Genomic DNA, 19,952 nt, shown 5'->3' with positions numbered 1-19,952 from the left:
TCTGTAGGCTTCAAGCAGGCTCAGTTGTGGTTTGTTTGGCATATGAAAGCAAGCGGACAACCATAGGATCTTTGATAATAGGTACGTAATATTAGACGGATTTCAAAAGCTGAATCACAAATAAATCCCGCTGATATGCATGTCAGCACAGGTATTTTCCCTGATTAATATGCCACAAGCTGTTAAAACTGCTGTCCTGTGTACAGTACTGCTCCATTTACCTTCTCAGTTCATTAAGTCTGGCAAAAGGTGTGACAGTGAGCCCACAGTGTGCTGCCCAAATCACTACTGTACAAGAGACCTCCTTTACGTCCTGCCTCAACCTGTTAGTCATTTTTCATTACATGATGTTGATTTGCAGTCTGATAATACCAATAATGTTAACGATCAGTTCATTTTTCACGAGCTCTTTGTGACACCACAGAACACAAATACACATCAGAAGCATTACAGTGCTGCATCAGCTGCAGTCTTTTCTCACGTGGGTCATGACGATGCAGGATAGATATCACCCAAACTCTTGAATCACAGAGTTGCCGTACAGGCTGCATGAGTTCATGTCTTGGTTTGGACAAAAAGAACTGAACTATAGCTGTGAGAAATGTTATTGTAGATAGCTCTGATTACGGTGACAAAATTCAACAGAATGTATCACATATTGTCATATTCTGAATTGCCTGCATGAAGTTTCGTTCCATTAAACAATAGCATGTGGAAACAAAAGCATTTTTCGGATATGAAAATGGGGTCAATTATTATTAGAAGGAAGAGAAAATGTTGCATTTTCTCTCCTGACATTTGCGGTCTTGACATTTTACACCGCATGACGAATGGCCTGCATGGTCACAAGGGTATGAAACATTTCCTAAAAACAGAAAAAAAGGCTATTGATAATTGTAAACAAACGATAAAAGAGAGGTAGCACTATTCTACAACAATACAGTCGACAGCCGGCTTACAGATGATATATTTGGACCGGAGTGGGTTAACACTCCAACGCAGTCTGGTCAACAAAACCAAGCGAAGTGAAGAGAGAGTAGATGAAAAAACGCCATTTGTTTGGAGTGTTCCTCCTTTATAGGTGTGCTGTTCGTCGTATGTGCAATGGTACAATTAAAATGAGCGAGCGATAATCTACACGGGAGGTATGCCGACTAAATCACCGTGAGCAAAACACGGAGCTGAAGATTTTATTTTTTCAACATGTCCTCATACACTTTATACATTTTTCAGTGCTTCTTCCTGACCTCAATTTCTCCATTCCCAGAGCAGCAGAGTGTAAGCAAAGCTGAAATAGATTGAGCATCATTCAAGATTTAATCAGACACCTTTAGCATCAGCGCTGAGAAGTCCTTCAACAACACAGAAACGAGACATGGAGCGAGGCAGAGGCTGCCAGCTCTGAAGTACTGGTGGGTGGATGCAGACTGATGAGGAGGAGGACGAGGAGGAGGAGGACGAGGAGGAGGAGGAGGAGGAGGAGGAGGAGGAGGAGGAGGAGGAGGAATAAAGGGTTGCAAAGAAAGGGAGATGGTGATTGTAGAGCAGTTAGATTAAAGTGGGGAAGGTGTCTTTGTGGAGTGGATGCATAACACAAAAACTGAATACACCTGTTGTGTATGTATGCATATAAATACATCTAATTAATCACAAGATTTATAATCAATCAACAGAACTTAACTGCACATATCCATATTTGCAAAAGGAATTTCAAAATGGAATTTGGTGGGTGGGTGAATCAACGAATAAAGGGACATTCACGGTCGGTGGCTGAGCTCAGAGCAGACAGCTGTTAGCCACTGAAGCAGATGGAAAGTTTGGCAGCGGACTCGTCTAGTGGCAGCAAATGTACAGTACAGGTTACAGTTTGCCCACAGAGGACCTCATGTTTGAGAGACACCAATCGCTATCACAGCTAATATCCATGCAATTTGTATCCATGCTGATATCCATGCTACTGCTATCCATGCTAATGAGGTTAATCATGATATAATGGCAGTCTGGTGGTGATGGTATGACGTCCGACTACATTCTTGGTTTGAGCAAACTGTAAACTGTTAGACAGGAAGAAAACACAGCAGCGTTTAGTCATCTGCCTCCATCATGTTTACAAAGCTAAGGTAGAATGTGAAGGGAACACTGGTTTCTTCATGACAAAGGATAATATAAGCCCATCAGCGTCAAGAGTTAAAAGTAGAATCTCGCCCACTAAAAAATGTTCATGAATTTCAGAATATCTCAGTGTTTGGTATGTTCCCCCCTTCTGCTCCATAAATGTCATGCACTTGAGCTGGCACGGACTCCACAAAACCTGACTCATGTTATCACAGCATGGTTTGACAGTGTTCCACAAAGCTTCTGGTGATGTCACAGTATGGTTTTCTCAGTCTCCCCAAGTGTCCCCACATATGTTCCCTGGGGCCTGAGATCAGATGACTGTGGAGGGAGGTCCATGACAGTCAGGACTCCTTGGTCTTCAAGTAGTTCTTGTAAAAACTTTGAAGTGGGAAGACATACCAAAAACTATATTGTTCTAGAATTCATGGACATTTAGTCTGTAAGTACTTTGACCGGTGCTGTCAGGCTTTTTGACCCTACTGTATGCTGTGTGTACTAGAAAATGTACAATATAGACTTTTGCTGCTGCAACACGATAGTCACTTAAAATGCCTTTTATCCATCTGCTGTTCTAAAAGCTTGCTGGTGGGCGAGGTTTTTTTTTTTTTTGCCAGGAATAATCCCCTGCCCAGGAAAATGGGACTTTGTATGTTTTGTATTTAACAGGACAGCAGCTGGCCTTTTTGTGTGGAGTTTACATGCTCTCGCTGTTCCTGCATGGGTGTCCAGAGACATGCAGGTTAGATCAACTGGCAACCCTAAATTTCACAATAGTTAGCATTTGTCTTTAAATATGTGTTGGCCCTGTGACGGAACAGGGATTTGTCCAAAGTGTACCCAGACTGAGATACACCAATTATAATGAATAATAATGGATGGATACGTGGATGAAGAGGTAGAGAATTTGAAGCGTTTGGCAGCATTTCACCTGAGTAACCAACAACTGCTGCTCCTTGCTAGCTATCCTTGGCTGTAGCTAGCTAGCGTTATCTAATTAGCACATGGCTCACTTGGAGCCATGGAGCCAGTGGCATGAGAATTTGCCTGGACTGGGACCTCAGATCCCAGGAGCAGCTTAACAGCATTCGTCAGCCGAAACCGGTTCTGAACACAGCCTCCAAGACTGACGGAGGTCAGCTGAAGACGGGGCATTAGTGCAGCCGCCCTGACCAGGACTGTGATATCAGGGCTGAGAGGACATGGCAGAAGGGGACAGCAGAAGCATGCCGCCGCCGAGGAGCGAGAGAGAGAGTCGGTCATCAGCAGCGGTCAAAGCCTGCATGAAGAGTCAGAATATTTTCACATCTTACTCAGCGACTTGAGGATGTATTTCTCCCAGACTGGAGGTGACTGTGGACAGACAAGCCCTCTCAGCCTGTCTGAGCCTGTACAGTGGTTGTCCTGTGCAGTCCTCTGATGCTTTATTTGAATATGCTGGGAGACACGGCAGTAAGAACATCTTGGGTAGTGTAGTTACTGTTTAATTATCACACCCTTTACAGCATACCATTATAAAATTCAATTTTTGACAATCAGGGATTTCTTTGTCCAAAGCTTGACCATGACTTATGATAACACTGTATTAATCATTATCATTATAAGATCCAGGGTTCCAGGCAAGTCCAAGCAGCAGAGTCCAATAAGTCAAGCAGAGTGATTGGTCAGAAAACCAAATCGGTTTGGAAAACATGCCCAGTCAACTGTCCGTGTCAGAGCACCTTATTTGAAGAGTGCAAAGTGAATGCATCTCAAATGTCTGTTGCAATCGCCTTTACTGTGAAGTCACCGATTTCTTGCCTCGAAATGAATCCAAGTTTATGATTCGGCCTCTTTTATGCTCTGTTTTCCTCCCGCTGCTGAGGGAAATATTTAGCCAGTTTGTGGCTTGATCCTAAATGTGCACCAGCTACATGCGCTTTCTGTCTGTCCTACAAGCTTTTCACTGAAACAGCTGTCTGCTGCTGTTTGAAATGAGGTTGATGAAACTGAACCTAAATAGTATATTTGTGGGCTGTAAAATCAAAACAGTGAGCTAAAAGATATTAAAAGATGCTGTCCCCCTTCAGCTGAGAGAAACTACAGTCCGATGATGATATTCTGATATGATCTTGAGAGAAAATAAAAATACAATGAAAAGCTTGTAAAGGAAGACTAACTTTCAGAGTTTTATCCAACTGTTTTGACTTATGGCTGCTCCCTAATCCTTCCACGTTACCCCCAGTGACTTAGGTTGCAGTGACTTAAAAACATCTGTGTTGTGTGACGCGCATTCAGTCAAATGAATGTGCATAAATTAAGGTTAGTTAATAACAAATATAATGAAGGAAGAACTCGGCATTAATCTCTCTGGTCAATTAACTGCAACCTTAAAGCACCCCTCTGCGGAGGGGATTTTCATTTAGACAAATGGAGACTGATTGCCAATAATGCGATGGCTGTTTTGGCTTGGTATCAGTGCAGAGCTCCAATAAAAAATCCCAAAAGCCACAACAAAGCATTAGCCTAATTAGCTTGACTTCTATACCAAACGGCTCACTCTGTAGACCAAAGTACAGTAAATACATCTCACAGCAGAGGACACAACGATTTGAAATTCAATTGCTCTTAATGGAATGAGTGTTTTGTAAGAATGAGTGGGCTCGATGCACAGAAGGAACTTGTCCAATTTTGTTAAATGCACTATTTGCTGGTAAATTCAATTTTCCAATAACACTCTTTAAGATGTGAGTCGATAAAGATTTTTGACACTGTGTCGGTTTGCTGATAACCACTAACCTGATCAGATGCCAACAATCTTTATATGTCTTAATATTCAACATTCCAATACGTAATGGATATCACATCTTAAGGAATAATTTGACATGTGGGATATAATGGACTGCTTTTGATGCTGAGAGCTGGATGGCAGGATTGGTACCACTTTGTCTGGTGAACATGAAGCTAGAGAGCCAGGAGATGGTTTGGTTTGGTTAGCTTAGTGTGAAGACTGAAATCAGGCGGAACTGGCTGGTCTGGCTTTGTTAACAGGTAATAAAAACGCAGACAACCATCACCTAGAGCTCACTGAGTAACACGATATATGCTGTTTTCACAACTTTACAATAACTGAAGTGTAAAGTCTACGACAAAATGCCTGCCAAGAAACCACTCTACCACTACCGCCACCACTCACGCAGCAAGAAACTGAATAACTCATCATCAGTATTTAAAAGCACATTATGTGATTTCTGCCAGTAGTAGTCTCTCTGCAGAACCTACTTTCCGCAGGGATAGATATGCACAGTCACATCGGACTATGCGCTCATTTATTTTCATTCGTGTTTATCAACCTGACTGCAGCAGCGAGCAACTGGACCTCCACTGTCCTTACTGCTAACGCACAATAAAGTAATATAATGTTAGGAGGCATCTGAAATTGGCACAGCAGCCTGATGCGGCAGGTATTTTGCATTGTTTAAGTTGTCTTAAACAAACGACGCCCTTGTCCCATAGTATTATCATAGAATCAGCGCTAACAAAGTGGCTCCGCTAATTCACTCACCAATACATTTAATTTTACTTTAACTTCTTTAACCCCATTATTTCCCCCCGAAGTTATAGCAACAGGCAAATACATTAAAACGCATCATTAACTGGAGGAAACTTGTAGATTCCACTGAGGTTGAACGTTGTTGGAAAAATTCAGGGTAACATAAGTACACAACTCAACAAATGAGATAACAAAGGCCTCGTCATTTTAGTGTAGATCTATCTCACTACAAACCAACTTCACTTAAATGTTAGCAGGAGTAATAACTGGTTAGCCAGTTATTATCCTCTAAACTTTAGTCTGTTAAAAACGATAAAAGCAACATTAAAGCCCGCGTATTTGTTTTTATACATTAATGACATTCAAAGGTTTATTTCTCAGTCTGGGTGAATCTCCCCACAGGGATCATAAAAGTTTAATTTAATCATCTTGTCTTTTTTTTCCCATCTCTTTATCTCTGTCTCATTCTTTTCCTTTTTTTCCCCCCTCGCTTCTCCTATCCCTCTTTCTTCTTTCCCCTCTGCTTTTCTCTCTATCTGCATTAATATTTCAGGGGCTTATCTATGCTTCAATAGGTGGGTATGCACCCTGAAACTGACAAAGGCCTGAGGGGATTCTCGTGTGTGAGCGTATGTATGTGTGTGTACGCACTCATGCATACAAGAAAGAGTGGACTTTGAATGTGTATATATTATCCGTGAAGAAGATGAGGTTCAGATGATGAGGTTCGGATGATGAAGACACTCACTGGAGAAGGAAAGCCTTGACTGGAAGCTATTTATACTGAAAAGAATGTTTTGAGCTCCTGCTCAGTCTGAATAAAATTCACATTAAATCAAATTAACTGCATTTCATTAAGAATACATCCGCGAGTGAGTCAGTATGCAGGATATGAGATGCTGAAACTTCCCAGGACTTCCCCTCATCACAGGGCACTGGGACAAAAGTAAGCGGAACTGAAATGAGCTGTGAGAAATGATTTCACACTGCAAGCCAACCACACCAAGATGAGTTATAAAAGCCTCATTATGAAACATCCAAGGCTGCTGTAACTAATTGCCTTAACTTTACCATCAGACAAGAAGTGAACCGAGATTTCACCTCGCGTTATTCGCATGAGTTTGATTGCTTTACTTGAAAAATCAAGCAGCCGAATTGTCGTGATGACAGACGGGCGGCAGAGAGCGGCAGGATGACCGATGAGCAGTGGTTTTGCCGTTCAGACCAGAAGAACGAAACCAGACAGTCTTATATTTCTGTCTTTGCAGTGTGAGCCTGGCAGCAGTGTTGTCTTTAGAGAATGTGGTGTGGTTAAAGGGCGTTTTGCTGTTGTAAATCACAGGCAGTGCTAAAGATTTACTTGGGACTTGATATAATCCTGCCTGTGGCTAGATAGCCTCAACTTTACTATGTTTAGCAATCTGTTACCTAAATACACATTATGTGTATTTTCAGCCTCTCAGTTCTCTCAATCAAAAAAGACCTAAGGGTTCATAGGAGTGGCTGTTTTCCCGGTTCTCTGCCAACAAACTACCATTCTGGATAGAACTCTATCCCTGTTCAATGAATGTCTCAATTGTTTCTCAAAGCTGCATTAATTTCACTTTGTCATTTGAGACACGTTCACGATAAGTCTTAAGTCACAGGAGACCATTTAGAGACTTAAGTCAGTTTAGAAAAGATCAAGCCGAATTGAGGGTCAGTATGTTCAGTTGGTTCAGTCAATACAAGTCCAAATCTGAGGCTGAATCCCATTTCCACGAGACAACTCATCAAGACCCTCATTTGTCATCAGTATTTTTTAATGGCAATTATGTGTGAGTATTTCTGAGAAAAATGTCTGCAGCTGAGCTGATTTCTCTTTGCGTTGCTGTGCCGATCCTGGTGTTATCACAATGCTGTTTGCCATTCCACCGGAAATTTATTTCAATATTCTGTATAACTTGAAAGTTTATGATTAGACTGTTGACAGCAAGTCCACTGTTAACAAGCCGGGGTTTCTTATTAGGCTATCACAAAGACAAAGCATTTTGACGTAAACGTAGAAGTACAGTTGGTAATCGTGCTGCTCAAAGAGAAAAGATACTGTATTTTAGGCACCTGTATTGTGTACTGTTACCCTGATCAAAGTTTTGCATGAAAAGACGGACTGAAACCCCTCGGGCCCTAGACAGTTAAGCAATTTGTGTCGATAAATTGAGTTGACCTTGATAGCGAACAGCAGTCCTGTTGGTCATCTGTTGGCCAGGGGTGAGTGGGGAAATTCTGCCATTGATTTCCATTCTATCCAATCTAGATTGGAGTGTGTCCCCCGTCTGGAAGCCTAATCCGTAGTAATGCATTCAAACAGTGTATTTACACACACACGCGCACACGACTCTTCAACCATGCACTTAGTAGTTCGAAATAATTATAAGAGGGGATAAATGTTGAGACTGAAAAGCTTTAATTACGGAGCCAGAGCTGGCTCTCTCTTCAGGGAGACATTTTTTAATTAATATTCTATCTCTGCCTCGCTCTCCCTTTCTCCCCCCCTCTCTCTCCAGTGCATCACTCCGCAACAAGAGACAATTCAGATTCATGTTGCTGACCTGCTGCTGCTCTCCAGGTGAAAACATCCATGGGGAAATTATGAGAATGTGTGTGTGTGCCCTGAGTACGATTTGCCAGAGGCTAAATTTCTAAAAGAGGAGGAACTTTTAAATTGTTTAGAATTGAAATAAACCGGTGTGAGAACAATAGTGTAGATTGCTGGAGGTTGATTTTTGACATCATGGGCTCATCCGGTATCAAGTTCAGTTAATCGTAATTTTAACCATTAATCATACACCGCGTACAGTACTTTAACTCCAAACTGAAGTAAGGTAACATAGAGGAATACAGTGACTCTCATAAAACACACCATACTGTAAAAAAATGTCAATTTAATGTACTGCCAGAGAAATAAGAACATTCTCACACCAATCTTAGCGTTAGACGATAGTGACTAATTTGGCAAAACCGAATCATGTTCAGTAATATAATGCTAATGTGTTAAAATGTCCACTGTCTACACATCTGTTCAAGGTACATCTGATTAACGTCACGGAAAGGTTAACATTAAGTTATCGGTTATGAAACAGTGTCATTTAGTTACTGATGCCTCTGTATGACCCAAATAAACAAGCAAGATCATCCGCAGATTGGCTTTTTCTTCAAAGTTATTCATAGTATCTGTCACTGGGTCATATTTCCTGACGAGGGAATGTTGATCACTACAGTATTCTCAACAAAAGTACTAGCTGTAGGCTGTAAACCTAGCTGAGGTGTATGAATGGCACTAAAGTGTTTCACCATCATTACTTTAGTTATTAATCTTACGTAGTCACAAATTAATGCAGTATCTTACTGGCTGTGTTTGATAAAGAAAAAGTGTTCTAAAAATATGCTGTGTTTTTCTGTCAACTGCATCCAGATTAAATGCACAGGATGCAGTGGCGCTAATACGGCTTTTGTCCACAGGCGCTGCAGCAACACTTAACACCTGTGGTAGCATCATGAATGTAAACGAACCCTTAATTAACTGTTCACATTGACATCTGCAAGTTGTTGGTTGAACAGACATAGAAAAGAGATTGAAAAAGACAGTACAGTGCTGTTGTTAGACGCTGCAGTACTGAGTGCTTAGCACCAAACAACACAAAACTGAAAATTTTAGGGATCATCACTTGAACAGTGACTTCTGACAGGGCATCCTTGTTTGTGTTTGATATGAAAGAACAAACACACAGCGTCTGGTATCCACGAAGACAAACTCAGCATGAACATCAGGTACATCAAATAAACTGCACCTAATGAGATGCATCCCAGCTGGCGGCCAAGAGAGCCAGAGTGTCGAGTAGTAATGAGCGACAATGACCAAAGGTTCATTCAAGGGTTCATATCAAGATGCAGCCTGGAAACCTGCCAAGACGTCTGGAGGACAGAGGGGGGTGAGGAACGAACAGCAGACACATCAAAGCCTACAGCTGGCAGGGAGACATGGGTTATAAGGAAGGACTAGCAAAAGCCAATGCAAATGCTACTCCACTCATGAGAACAACACACAGACGGAATCAAATAGGAAAAAAAAAACCAAAACACTGTGCCTCTAGGAGCTCCTTCAATATTGATGCTTGAGAGCATGGCTCACAAAATGGCCCTTAATAGCGTCTCAAATGTCCACTTGAACTCTGGCACCATTGGTTTACTTGCTTGGGTATTTGATAGCAAATCACTACAAACTGAGAAAACACTAACCCATGAAGACATTTCCCAATCTGTTGGTGGCAGCGAGGGTTAGTGATTATCCATTCGCCCCCATGCTGACAGGAAAGTCAGCTGTTGTCCGCAAAACATTTCTGGAGCTTCACAGCAAAACGGTATTCTCAAATGAAGTAGATGGAGACTTGTTTTAAACATAAATCCAAACATATGGAAGCCATGAGATCCCAAATTGATTTGAAGAGATGTTATTTGCATCCTTTTCCAAGCCCTAAATCTTCACTGTAGCTGCTAAGCTAAAAGCATCAGCGTCCCCCGCCTTCTGAAGCAGAGGCACAAGTTCAACTGTGCATCAAGGGTGTAATTAGTGTCTTTTCACAGCAGTTTGGGATCTCTGGGCTTCTGTAGGTTTCGCTCAAGTCAAATGAACTGTATGCATTGTTATCTCTTTTTTTTTTATTATTACGTTTTAAAGTCCCCATCACCTCAGTTGTTTAGGATAATGCAGAAACACTGTTTTTCTGTGAAGCTCCAGAAATGTTTTGTGGACTACAAAACTTCACCTTACTTTCCATCAGCATGGGGGTGAGGAGATAATGACTGAATTTTAATTTGGTGTGAACTGTTCCTTTGAGAATGTCTTGCCAACATTACTTTTACACCAGTCTTCAATAAACACACTGTCTGAGTCATATATAACTAAACCTTTTGATTAATATTGTTTGGTGTCCTTCTTAGTCAGTTGGCTATGGAAGCAGCTTGTACTCAGGCATGTACCTGCCAGCTGGCTGGCACTCGGCTTGTCAGGGTTACCTGGAGTGACCTCATACACAAAGAGGCAGTGAAATAGTGATGTGAGGCCAGCTTGTAAGCTGTAGTGACAGTCAGCAGGCATCAGGGCTAACAGGATGAGACTGTCAGCATGCAAGCTGTGATGGACTGCGCCTTTATTAGATCTGTTATATGTAAGGGCATGTGCGGACACTACAAATAGATGCTCACACACAGAGAGGTGCCCGTCATCGCCGTCAGGTCGCATGAAGCAGATCCATCCCAGCAGGAGATGGATCAGATCCAGACTCACATCCTGACAGTCACAGTATGTGACTGATTAATGTACTCACAGACTGTCGACACTCATCACAGGGGGACGCGCACATGCAGGTACACACACATGCAACATGACATCCACACATTCAACATGACATGCACAGACATCCATGCACAATCGCTGCTGACTTCATCACTGATTCACTGCGGGTTGGATTTATAAGCTTTACACCGAGCACCGCTGCTTTTTCTTTTTATTCAAAAAAGGAGTTGCAGTTCAACAGAAGTGTCAATTGATCTCAAGCAGAAAAAGTACAACGGCTGCAACTGTAGAAATCCCATCACTCTGCATGTAGTCCACGTTAGTTCACTGTCAGCCATGTCATTAACCCATCCTGCCTCCAGCCGGTGTAATCAGGCTGAAAGTACTTCCACTGTACATTAACGTCTTGTCATATCTATATGGGATCTGACTTCCTTCTGAAAGTGCCTAATGGACTCCGTAACTTCTACAGTAGCAAATGTCAGAAAATGCTCCTGGGTTGCTGGAGAAAGATAATTTGTTGTTGAGTTGGATATGTAGGCCATCAGATATCGATTCTTTTTGGGTTACATTGCTTTTTTTGACGATCTGGAAATGAGACTCAATGATTGGTTGTTGGCATTCACATCGAGGACCGATAACCAGTTCTTGGGTCAAAACACACACCCAAAGCATTTTTATTTAATGATAGGGGAATGAGACTCACCATTTACAGTAAAGGATGGTCTACTGCTCCTTTAAAGTGAAAGTCTCGCCAAAATGCAACCTAGACCTTTTTTACAAATGTATATGAGACAAACCTTCGTGTAAAAGCATAATTACGAAAAGAGAAAGAGGCACTTTTAAGTTTTACTGTATTTTTGTTTTCGGGTCAAACTCATTTTCAGTGGGAGTGCTATGGGCACTTTAGCACTAGCATTGCTATTTTTAAAACACTAAGAAGGCTCGACACAACATGAAACTTTGCTCGTAGTATCACCAGGGTCTCTACACATGAACACGAGCGTTGAGAACATTGTTTGTGTACACAGAGTTTACTAAAAAGAACGTTTTTGAACGCCTCACCTTAGCTTTTACACGAAGGTTTGACTCATATACATTCACAAAAAAGCCTAAGTTGCATTTTGGCGAGAGTTTCACTTTAAGTCTCCATAGATAATAACTTTGAGTGCAGGACTTTCCATTGTTTCACAGTATAACGATAGTCAGCACCGTTTCATTTTGACAAAGGCACAATACCCACTATTACAGACCTTACATCACAGTGCTGACCTGGGTACAGACCATTGTAGTAACAGATTCACTGTCTGATATCACCTAATGTGTTTGTTCCTAGAACATTATAATGAGTGATTCTCCATGAGAAACTGACCACTTCACATCACATTTTTGTAATATCAGAGCTTAGTGAATCGGCATGAAAAAGATGAGAAAAATATGCACAGTGGAGAATTTATCCTTTCGAACACCTGTCTAAAACCAAACCATGTCAATAATGCAAATAATAAGTGAAATTGGTTTAAAAATAGTAAGTAAGCAATATAATAACATGTTCCAAGTCACATATGATCCCGATTCTCTGGATTGAGGGAACTCACTGCACCTAAATTATGTGCTGAACGAAAGAGTAAGATGCACCAATGAAACCAGCATAGAAACTTAGTCCGTCGCCCTGTATGAGCCATGTAAATGTAAAGCACATACAGTATTTGGAATTATCTTAACAATAATCTTAACAAACGTGACGATGAAGACCTTGAAAACAGACAACGACATGTATTATTTTTTTTTCTTCAACACAGAAGCGGGAGATGTGAAACGTTTGTGAGTGTTTAGTAATTACTGTGGTGCATGCACTCACCACAATGCCAGATGTGTAATGTGTGAATGTATGTGGGTGCAAATACCAGAAAGTGTATTTACTATGTACTGTCTGCAATCTGCAGATGCTCCATCACTGCAACACTGTGGCAACGGTGTAGCAAACATGTACTGGATGGCATTATGTAAATGAGGGCATTCAGTGGGTTATGAAACGGAGCACACTGGAATACTGGTGTATCACAGTGGTCACAGTAGCAAGAAAATCAGAAGTGAGGAATCTTTTGCAGTGGGATGCCTTTACAGTGCAGAGATCTGTGGTCATTAATGCAGACAGCTAGCTAAAGTCTGACACCCCATTCCTCTTTAACGCTCTCTTTCACACTCTTTTTCACAAATGTATGATAGGATAATTGAGTATAAATAGACTTTATGGGCAGATTCGATGACTGCCTTGCCAAAGTTACAGACAGCGGAGTCAGAGATGAGCTTTTGGCTGAAACAGCACCAAGCAGCGATCAGAGCAGACACATCCCTGTTTGCATAAAGTTGGACCCAGAGTGACATTCGGTTTTAATTCAGCTCAGACTGAAATAAAAAGAGTTGATGAAAAGAATGATCTTGCATCCCCATTGCATCCACTATCCTTCCAGGATTCCAGGAAAATAGTCAGGAGTTAAAGTTATCACATTCTTTTGATTTAAAAACCCATGCAGTCAAGGCCTCCAAATGTAGCCCCTTTCAGCTTGATACTAGATGCTTGTAAAGAGGTTTATTAAACTGGTATTTGCACTAATCTCTCAAAAAACAAATCTGAATCTGAAAAATAACTGAATAAATATAAATACTAATAAATAACAAAATGACAAAAAGGTTATTTGTATACACTGTGATAAAGTTGTTGGAGCAATTATCACTTTTAGGTAAAGAAAGTAGGTAACTAAATAATATAAATATTATTATTAAAAATGTTATTATTGGGGCGACTGTGTGCCCTAGCAAAAAGATAATTTCCTTTATTGCTTTCCAGATTGTGTGGCACCCATTATTTAGTTTGACATTTTGGGAGAAGTGCTAATATGCTGTCTTGCTGTGTAAAGAAATGAAAAGATTGATACATTAGTACACATTATGTACCTTCAATTTAGTTACAATATTATGCATGAGCTCGGCAGCAACAAAACACACTGCTCTAACATTGCCATGATGTCAATGAATGGGAAATAAGGCGTTTTTTTGGGCATTGCTGTGCATCAGACAGTAAAAGCAAGATTAAAAGGACATAGGAAAGTAAAGTTTCTCACCTTGGCAAACAGCGCTCCCTTGGCCGCCAGTGCATCCTCCCCTCTCCCGTTGGGGTAGCACTCGTACCGTGCGTCTAATATCGGGTAGCGGCTGGCCAGCATCAGCCCGCTGTTCAGGAATTTGAACCTCGAGCAACAACCCTTCCAGCCATACCTCCCAACATCACTCAGCACATAGGGGAAGTAACGGTGCAGCTGCCGCCGCAGTCTCGCCGTCGCCCCGTGATCGAACACTTCCTGTAGAGCCAGGAAATCCAAATTGGCAGGGAAAAAGGCAGAGATCTCATGGTCGAATGTCTCATCGCCATGGCGGCGTTTTCGTCCGGGGCGTTTAAAGATTGATGTGCGAGGGACATGAGAGAGAGTGTTGTTGGAAGATATCCCTATGCCACCGTCATTTCCGTGATAACGAGCAAGGGATTCTCTGGAGGCAGTCATGCTTCCCGTGTCTCCACCTGTGTGCTCGCCAGGCCGATGGTTCCCTGTTTCGGCCTCCTCATCCTGGGGGTCTGGTTCCGGGGCGCTGATACTGATTTGAACCCCTGAGGTGTGAAGTGGGCAGTCTTGGGATGGTTTTGGCTTGGTCCCCTCCCCATGCATGGGACAGTCATTATGGCCTTGGCCATTCTGAGCCCCTGTGGAATGCATGGGGCAGTCTGAAGCCTCCCCTGAAGTGTGAACGGGACAGTCTGAGCTGCCGTTGGTCCCTGCAGCATGGAGGGGGCACTCTGCTGTCGTGTCTGCTTTCTCCGAGTGAAGGGGGCATTCAGCGGAGCCCTGGTCTCCTTCCGGGGGATGAACGGGGCAATCGATGGCACCTGAGGAGTGCACTGGGCACTCAGTGAGTGGTTCTGTTTCGGGGTCAGCTGGGCCGTTAGTGTGTGTTTGGTCTGGACGCTGGTCCAGGGAGGAGGTACGACGGAAACCTGTGGCAAGGCTGCTAAAGGATGCCGCACTGAAGAATGAAGCAGAAAGAAGGAAAGAATGGATTTGTTTGACTGATAAAATAATGCAGAGCAATTAGTGACTTTGCTCTTGCTAAAACATAAGCAGAAGGAGCCCAGGAGCAAGCTCTCCTCACCTGATGGAAGTGTTGGTAGGTGAGTCAATGTAGATTTTGATCTGAGGCCGACTGGCACCGTTGCGGATCCTCCTTCCCACCTCCCGGGCTCTCCTATGGGTGTCTGACAGGTTGTTGAACCTTGCTAAGGAGTCAGGCAGCAAGCATACGTTGGCACTGCAGAAACAGAAGCTTCTGCCTTGTGGCCTCCACTCCCCAATCCCAACACCTCCTGGTCCAGCCTGGCCCTGCTCGGCCTGGTGTTTATCTGGTCTGCACAGGGTAAGCAACAGAATACTATGTCAAGTAAAACAGAAGCTCTGGAACACAAAATTAATAATAGTTATACCACCCTGACCTCTGTATAGTAAATGCCAGTTAACCTACAACGATGGGCGTCAGTTGGATGGGTGGGTCACTCGCAGGACATTCGAGACTTTGTTTTAGAGTTTGTTTTCTGCTTGAACAAGGTTATTTTCATGCAAACCATTTATTTCTCTTTTATGCTATTCTTACTGTCAGAGGAAACGGAAATACCAATCTTCCAAGAAACAATCATTGCAAACTGATTCCTAATTAGGTAAAGTCTTACGCCATGTTACATATTTCCTCAAGAAATGTCCACAAGAAATAGTTCCAGTGCAAAGCTAGCTGGTATACCCAGTACCATTTATTTATATAATGCAAATACAATCAGCTTCATATTTCGCATAATCTACAAAAAGTTGATCTATGTCTGCATATTTGTCTGAACTCATAGATAGTATGACTGTAATACTGCAAAAGCTGAATATCTTAAAGAATCATGGTGTCAAGGTAGTTTCAAGGTTTCTCCTCATTAACACATACGTTTAAACTGCAAGCTGCTGTAACACTCAGCTGCTCTGTGGGGAGAAGCAGTGGTGTAAATATCCAGTGTAGTTTTATTGAGTTAATGTCAATTTCACTTTCCACATTTAGTGGGACAGACATGAAACAGCATTATTTACCTCAAAATGTTAAATTCAAGGGCCACAAGTTTTATGAAAACAGTCAAATTACACATATCTATCAGCCACAACATTAAATGGGCAAACTGGTAAAGTGAATACCCTAATATCATTTCAATGTAATGTTCTGCTGGTAAACATTGGGTCCTGGCATTCATGTGGATACCACTTGATACAAACCACCCACCAAAACACTGATATGGTCCAGTTAAACTCCCTAGTTCCTTAGCAGTTGTTGCGGTGTGGCAGGGAGTGCTGTCCTGCCTTTAACACCAGTGAGTGCCGTTGCTGTGAGCAAGTGCAGTTAGTCAGCAATGTTTTTCAGGTGGATGGTGCATGTCAAGTGTCATCCACATGAATGTCAGGACCCCAAGCTATCAAGCTTGTGTTGTGTTACATGTTTGTTCTTATAATGTTGGCTGAATGGTTTATTTTAAACAATACAGCAACAAAAGCTTGATTTGTTATTTCAAGATACAGAAATGATATTAAGTCTTATTAGAGAAATCAAGAAATCAAGTAAATCATGTTTCTTGCTGACCAGTATGGAATTGGTAAACAGTAGTAATAACAATAACAACACTTTTCTCTTCCTATACAAGTTTTCAGAGGGATCCTTCTGTACTACACTCAATGCAATCTCAACATGACATTTATACATTATTACTACATTATTACATGACAGTACCTGCCTAATTAAAATTAAACTACAAACTAGAAAGTAAGTTTTGACAGTCTTGAATAACAGCACACAGAGATATTTAAGTTTTGTGTCTGACAATGAAATGTAATAATGACCTTTTAATATATGCATATCTAAATAGTATCGTGGGATAATCACAACAATAGAGGTACTGTAGAAGTCTTTTTTCACATTTCTTTCTCATTTCCCTGTCCTTTTCTGTTCTGTTGTGTTCTGCCCTTAATTTATCCTCCTCCTGTTTTTTGCTGATTTGCTGATGACTCACTCCATAAGAATCACTTCTCTTTGATCCTATATTACGGTACTAATACATTTCAGCAAACCATCAGTGCATTAATGTTGGGGTGGCAGTAGGATCACCGGAAACAAACACAGATAACAGAGGGAATGTCTGTTGCATTTTATGTTGTCTGCAATCAGGGCATCTGATCAGTTAGTGGAGGAAAGTGCTGCTCTTCCACAGCAAGCAGAGCCAAATACAGTGTTACAGTGTGTGTGGTGATGGTGGGTAGCCACTTGGTTGGCTGTTTGGATAACAAACCCTCGCTGAGAACTCGTAGAGCCTGGCAGCTGGAAGCCATAATGACTCCATTTCCTGCCTCTAAGATGTCTCCAAACTTTGTCGACAACAACAGGCACTGTAGATATAAAGTGAAGCATGACTCTGCAAATGCACTGCCTATTCCCCACCCCCAAATTGATTGAAAAACCAAATTTGATGTATGGTTCGAGGGAAAATTGTTGAATGAAAAGTTGTTTGCGGAACAGTGAGTATAAAAATCAGATGCAAAGACTGATGGCCAAGTGCGCGGTGGGTTTACTCAAACAGGTGTTGATGACTTCTCACGTATCTAAAATATTGTCTTCTCCTACTATAAATGCTGCAGAATTCTTACTTACTTTAAAAATCCAATTTGGAAGTTTTCTTTTATTAATATTCTCGAATCTAACCAACGTATAAACACAATAGGCTTACACATAATCTAACACTATTTTTATATTCATATCTCATGCTTGCCTTCAGTAAAACAACTTGAATTTGGAAGGTGTATGGTTGTATGTCTCTGTTTAAGAAGGAAAACAGAATGAAGAGCATCATATTTCTTTACATACTGTGAGTTTATATTGTTCATTCATTACTCTCCCGCCTGGCTTATACCTCCCAGATGAAGCTATGGGGACTACTGGACTATTGCTTCTTTCTGGTTCAAAGTGGTATCAGGAGAGAGACAGGTAGAGTCAGGACTGGCTGGTTATCTTGCTAACGTCAGTAGACATCTCCGCAACACAGTACATAGATGCCTTTGACATAGCGTCAACACAGTTGTTTCTTCACATTCTGTTATGAACTACTATTCTGGTCATGCCCTTCATATTGCCCCTCATGAGGTAAGGAATAGGTTGTCGTCTTGGTTTAACAGTGAAAAAACATCAACTTGGAGAACAAGGCATGTTCATTTCAACCATTTTTTCCCCCCTTTTTACTGAAACTGCAATAGTTTCCTCATCCTATCCAAAAAGCTTTTGTTCCCCTTAATCTACCCCTATGTGGGACTCAGCATGCCTCTCTGGGCTCCACTGTCTAAAGCCCAATTCTTGCAACATCTGCATAATTGCTATGGTCAGTATGTAAGTATATTTGATGAGGATTAGATGGTGAAAGCAGTAGTCTTTTAGCAAAGGACAGTATGGAGGATGAACAGAGAGCTCGGAGGATTTAAGAAAAGTAGCAGCAGCACCACCACAGGTTTGACATAGAGGTCACAAAATGTTCATTCTTTACTTGAAAACATGTAGTATTAAAACCAATCCTTCACCTCTTCACCTCGGTCCGTACTAACCTGCGGTAGGTGTACAGGTATGGCTGGCGGATGGCCTGCAGGGGAGCCCAGATAATGAAGCCCAGCAGAGCGAAGGGCAGGGAGGCGAGGAAGAGGAGCAGGTAGAGGGGCGCGGAGATAGCGACGCACAGGGTGAGGAAGGAGCAGGGGTCCTGGGAGCGTTGGCGCTTTTCCAGTGAGGTGGCCACGCAGGAGGCCAGGAGCCGGTCCAGCAGCCAGTAGCAGGGGAACACTAGGCTCCACGACAAGCCATCCAGGAAGTGCAGACAGGCACTGGTGTAAGGGGTGGTGTGGAGAACCATCTCTCTCTTTCTTTCTTTCTCTTTCTTTTTTTTTTTTTTTCCCTTTCTGTTGTGTTCTCCTCACCTTACAAGTTCTGTCCTCACCCACATGCACTCTTTAAATAAGTGGACACAAATCTGTCTTGAAGATTACATGAACGGAAAAAAAACAAAACAAAACAGAAAACAAATCTAACTCAAATGTAGACCCTCCCCCCTCATTGGAAAGAGGTAACTACATGGCTTGGGGGGATTTTAGTTTTCACAGACAAGCTTGTCTCAGTCTCACTTCCCCTTTCTCAGCAAATACACCCTCTACAGGAGGGATCATGGAGCGCTGTGTGCAGGTAGCGGGTTTCCATGATGAGAGCTTTTCTGTTGACAATGGATCTATAATTGCGGGAACTCCAACAACCTTGGGAGAGGGCACCCATTAAACGTCACTGTTTCCTAGGAACCTGGATAAAGTGAGCAAATCCATAGAAGAATAGAGGAGGGAATTAGGGAGCGGGAGAGATGGAGGGGAGAGAAAAGAAAGGAAATCAGTGATTGACTTGCTCTGTAAGCATGCCCCAAGCAAAATAAAACATGTACATTTCCTAACATTTTTGAATGCATGATAAATTCTTCCCACAGGTGTTCTTATGCAAGCGTAGAAAGTCCATCTCACATACTCCACTCAGAGTTCCAGCTCTTACCCTTGGGCAAAAGATTAGATTGAGGATCCCCGAAAGCAGGATGAACCATCATAACAATCATTCCATGAAGACCCTCAACACGAACAGCTAGTGCAAGATGTTGACTATGGGTTTTTGTGCTAAATGGAAAATGGAAGCTATGTGTTGAGCTAGAAAACTCAAAAAAACGCAAAACTGTCGCCTTCCTCGGGGGAAGGTTTGTTTAATACAAGGCATACAAACAAAGCTCCCCTTGTAGCATTATTATTACCTTCTGGGTCTAATTTATAGATA

At 42.0% G+C, this 19,952-nt stretch overlaps 1 protein-coding gene across 1 annotated transcript in view; it reads right to left on the bottom strand.

Annotated features, from left to right (window-relative positions):
* Positions 1 to 19,952, bottom strand: part of smpd3 (sphingomyelin phosphodiesterase 3) — a 73,249-nt gene that overhangs the window by 16,505 nt on the left and 36,792 nt on the right. The window contains exons 2-4 of the mRNA XM_037108528.1: positions 18,701 to 19,439; positions 15,189 to 15,440; positions 14,108 to 15,062 (exon numbers count right to left, since the gene is read on the bottom strand). Of these exons, the coding sequence (XP_036964423.1) occupies positions 14,108 to 15,062; positions 15,189 to 15,440; positions 18,701 to 19,002 (1,509 nt within the window). The 5' untranslated portion in view covers positions 19,003 to 19,439. The remainder of the gene's footprint in view (positions 1 to 14,107; positions 15,063 to 15,188; positions 15,441 to 18,700; positions 19,440 to 19,952) is intronic.

Source organism: Acanthopagrus latus, chromosome 8 (assembly GCF_904848185.1).
Source record: "Acanthopagrus latus isolate v.2019 chromosome 8, fAcaLat1.1, whole genome shotgun sequence".
Taxonomy (NCBI): domain Eukaryota; kingdom Metazoa; phylum Chordata; class Actinopteri; order Spariformes; family Sparidae; genus Acanthopagrus; species Acanthopagrus latus.
This window is presented reverse-complemented; position numbering and strand designations above follow the sequence as displayed.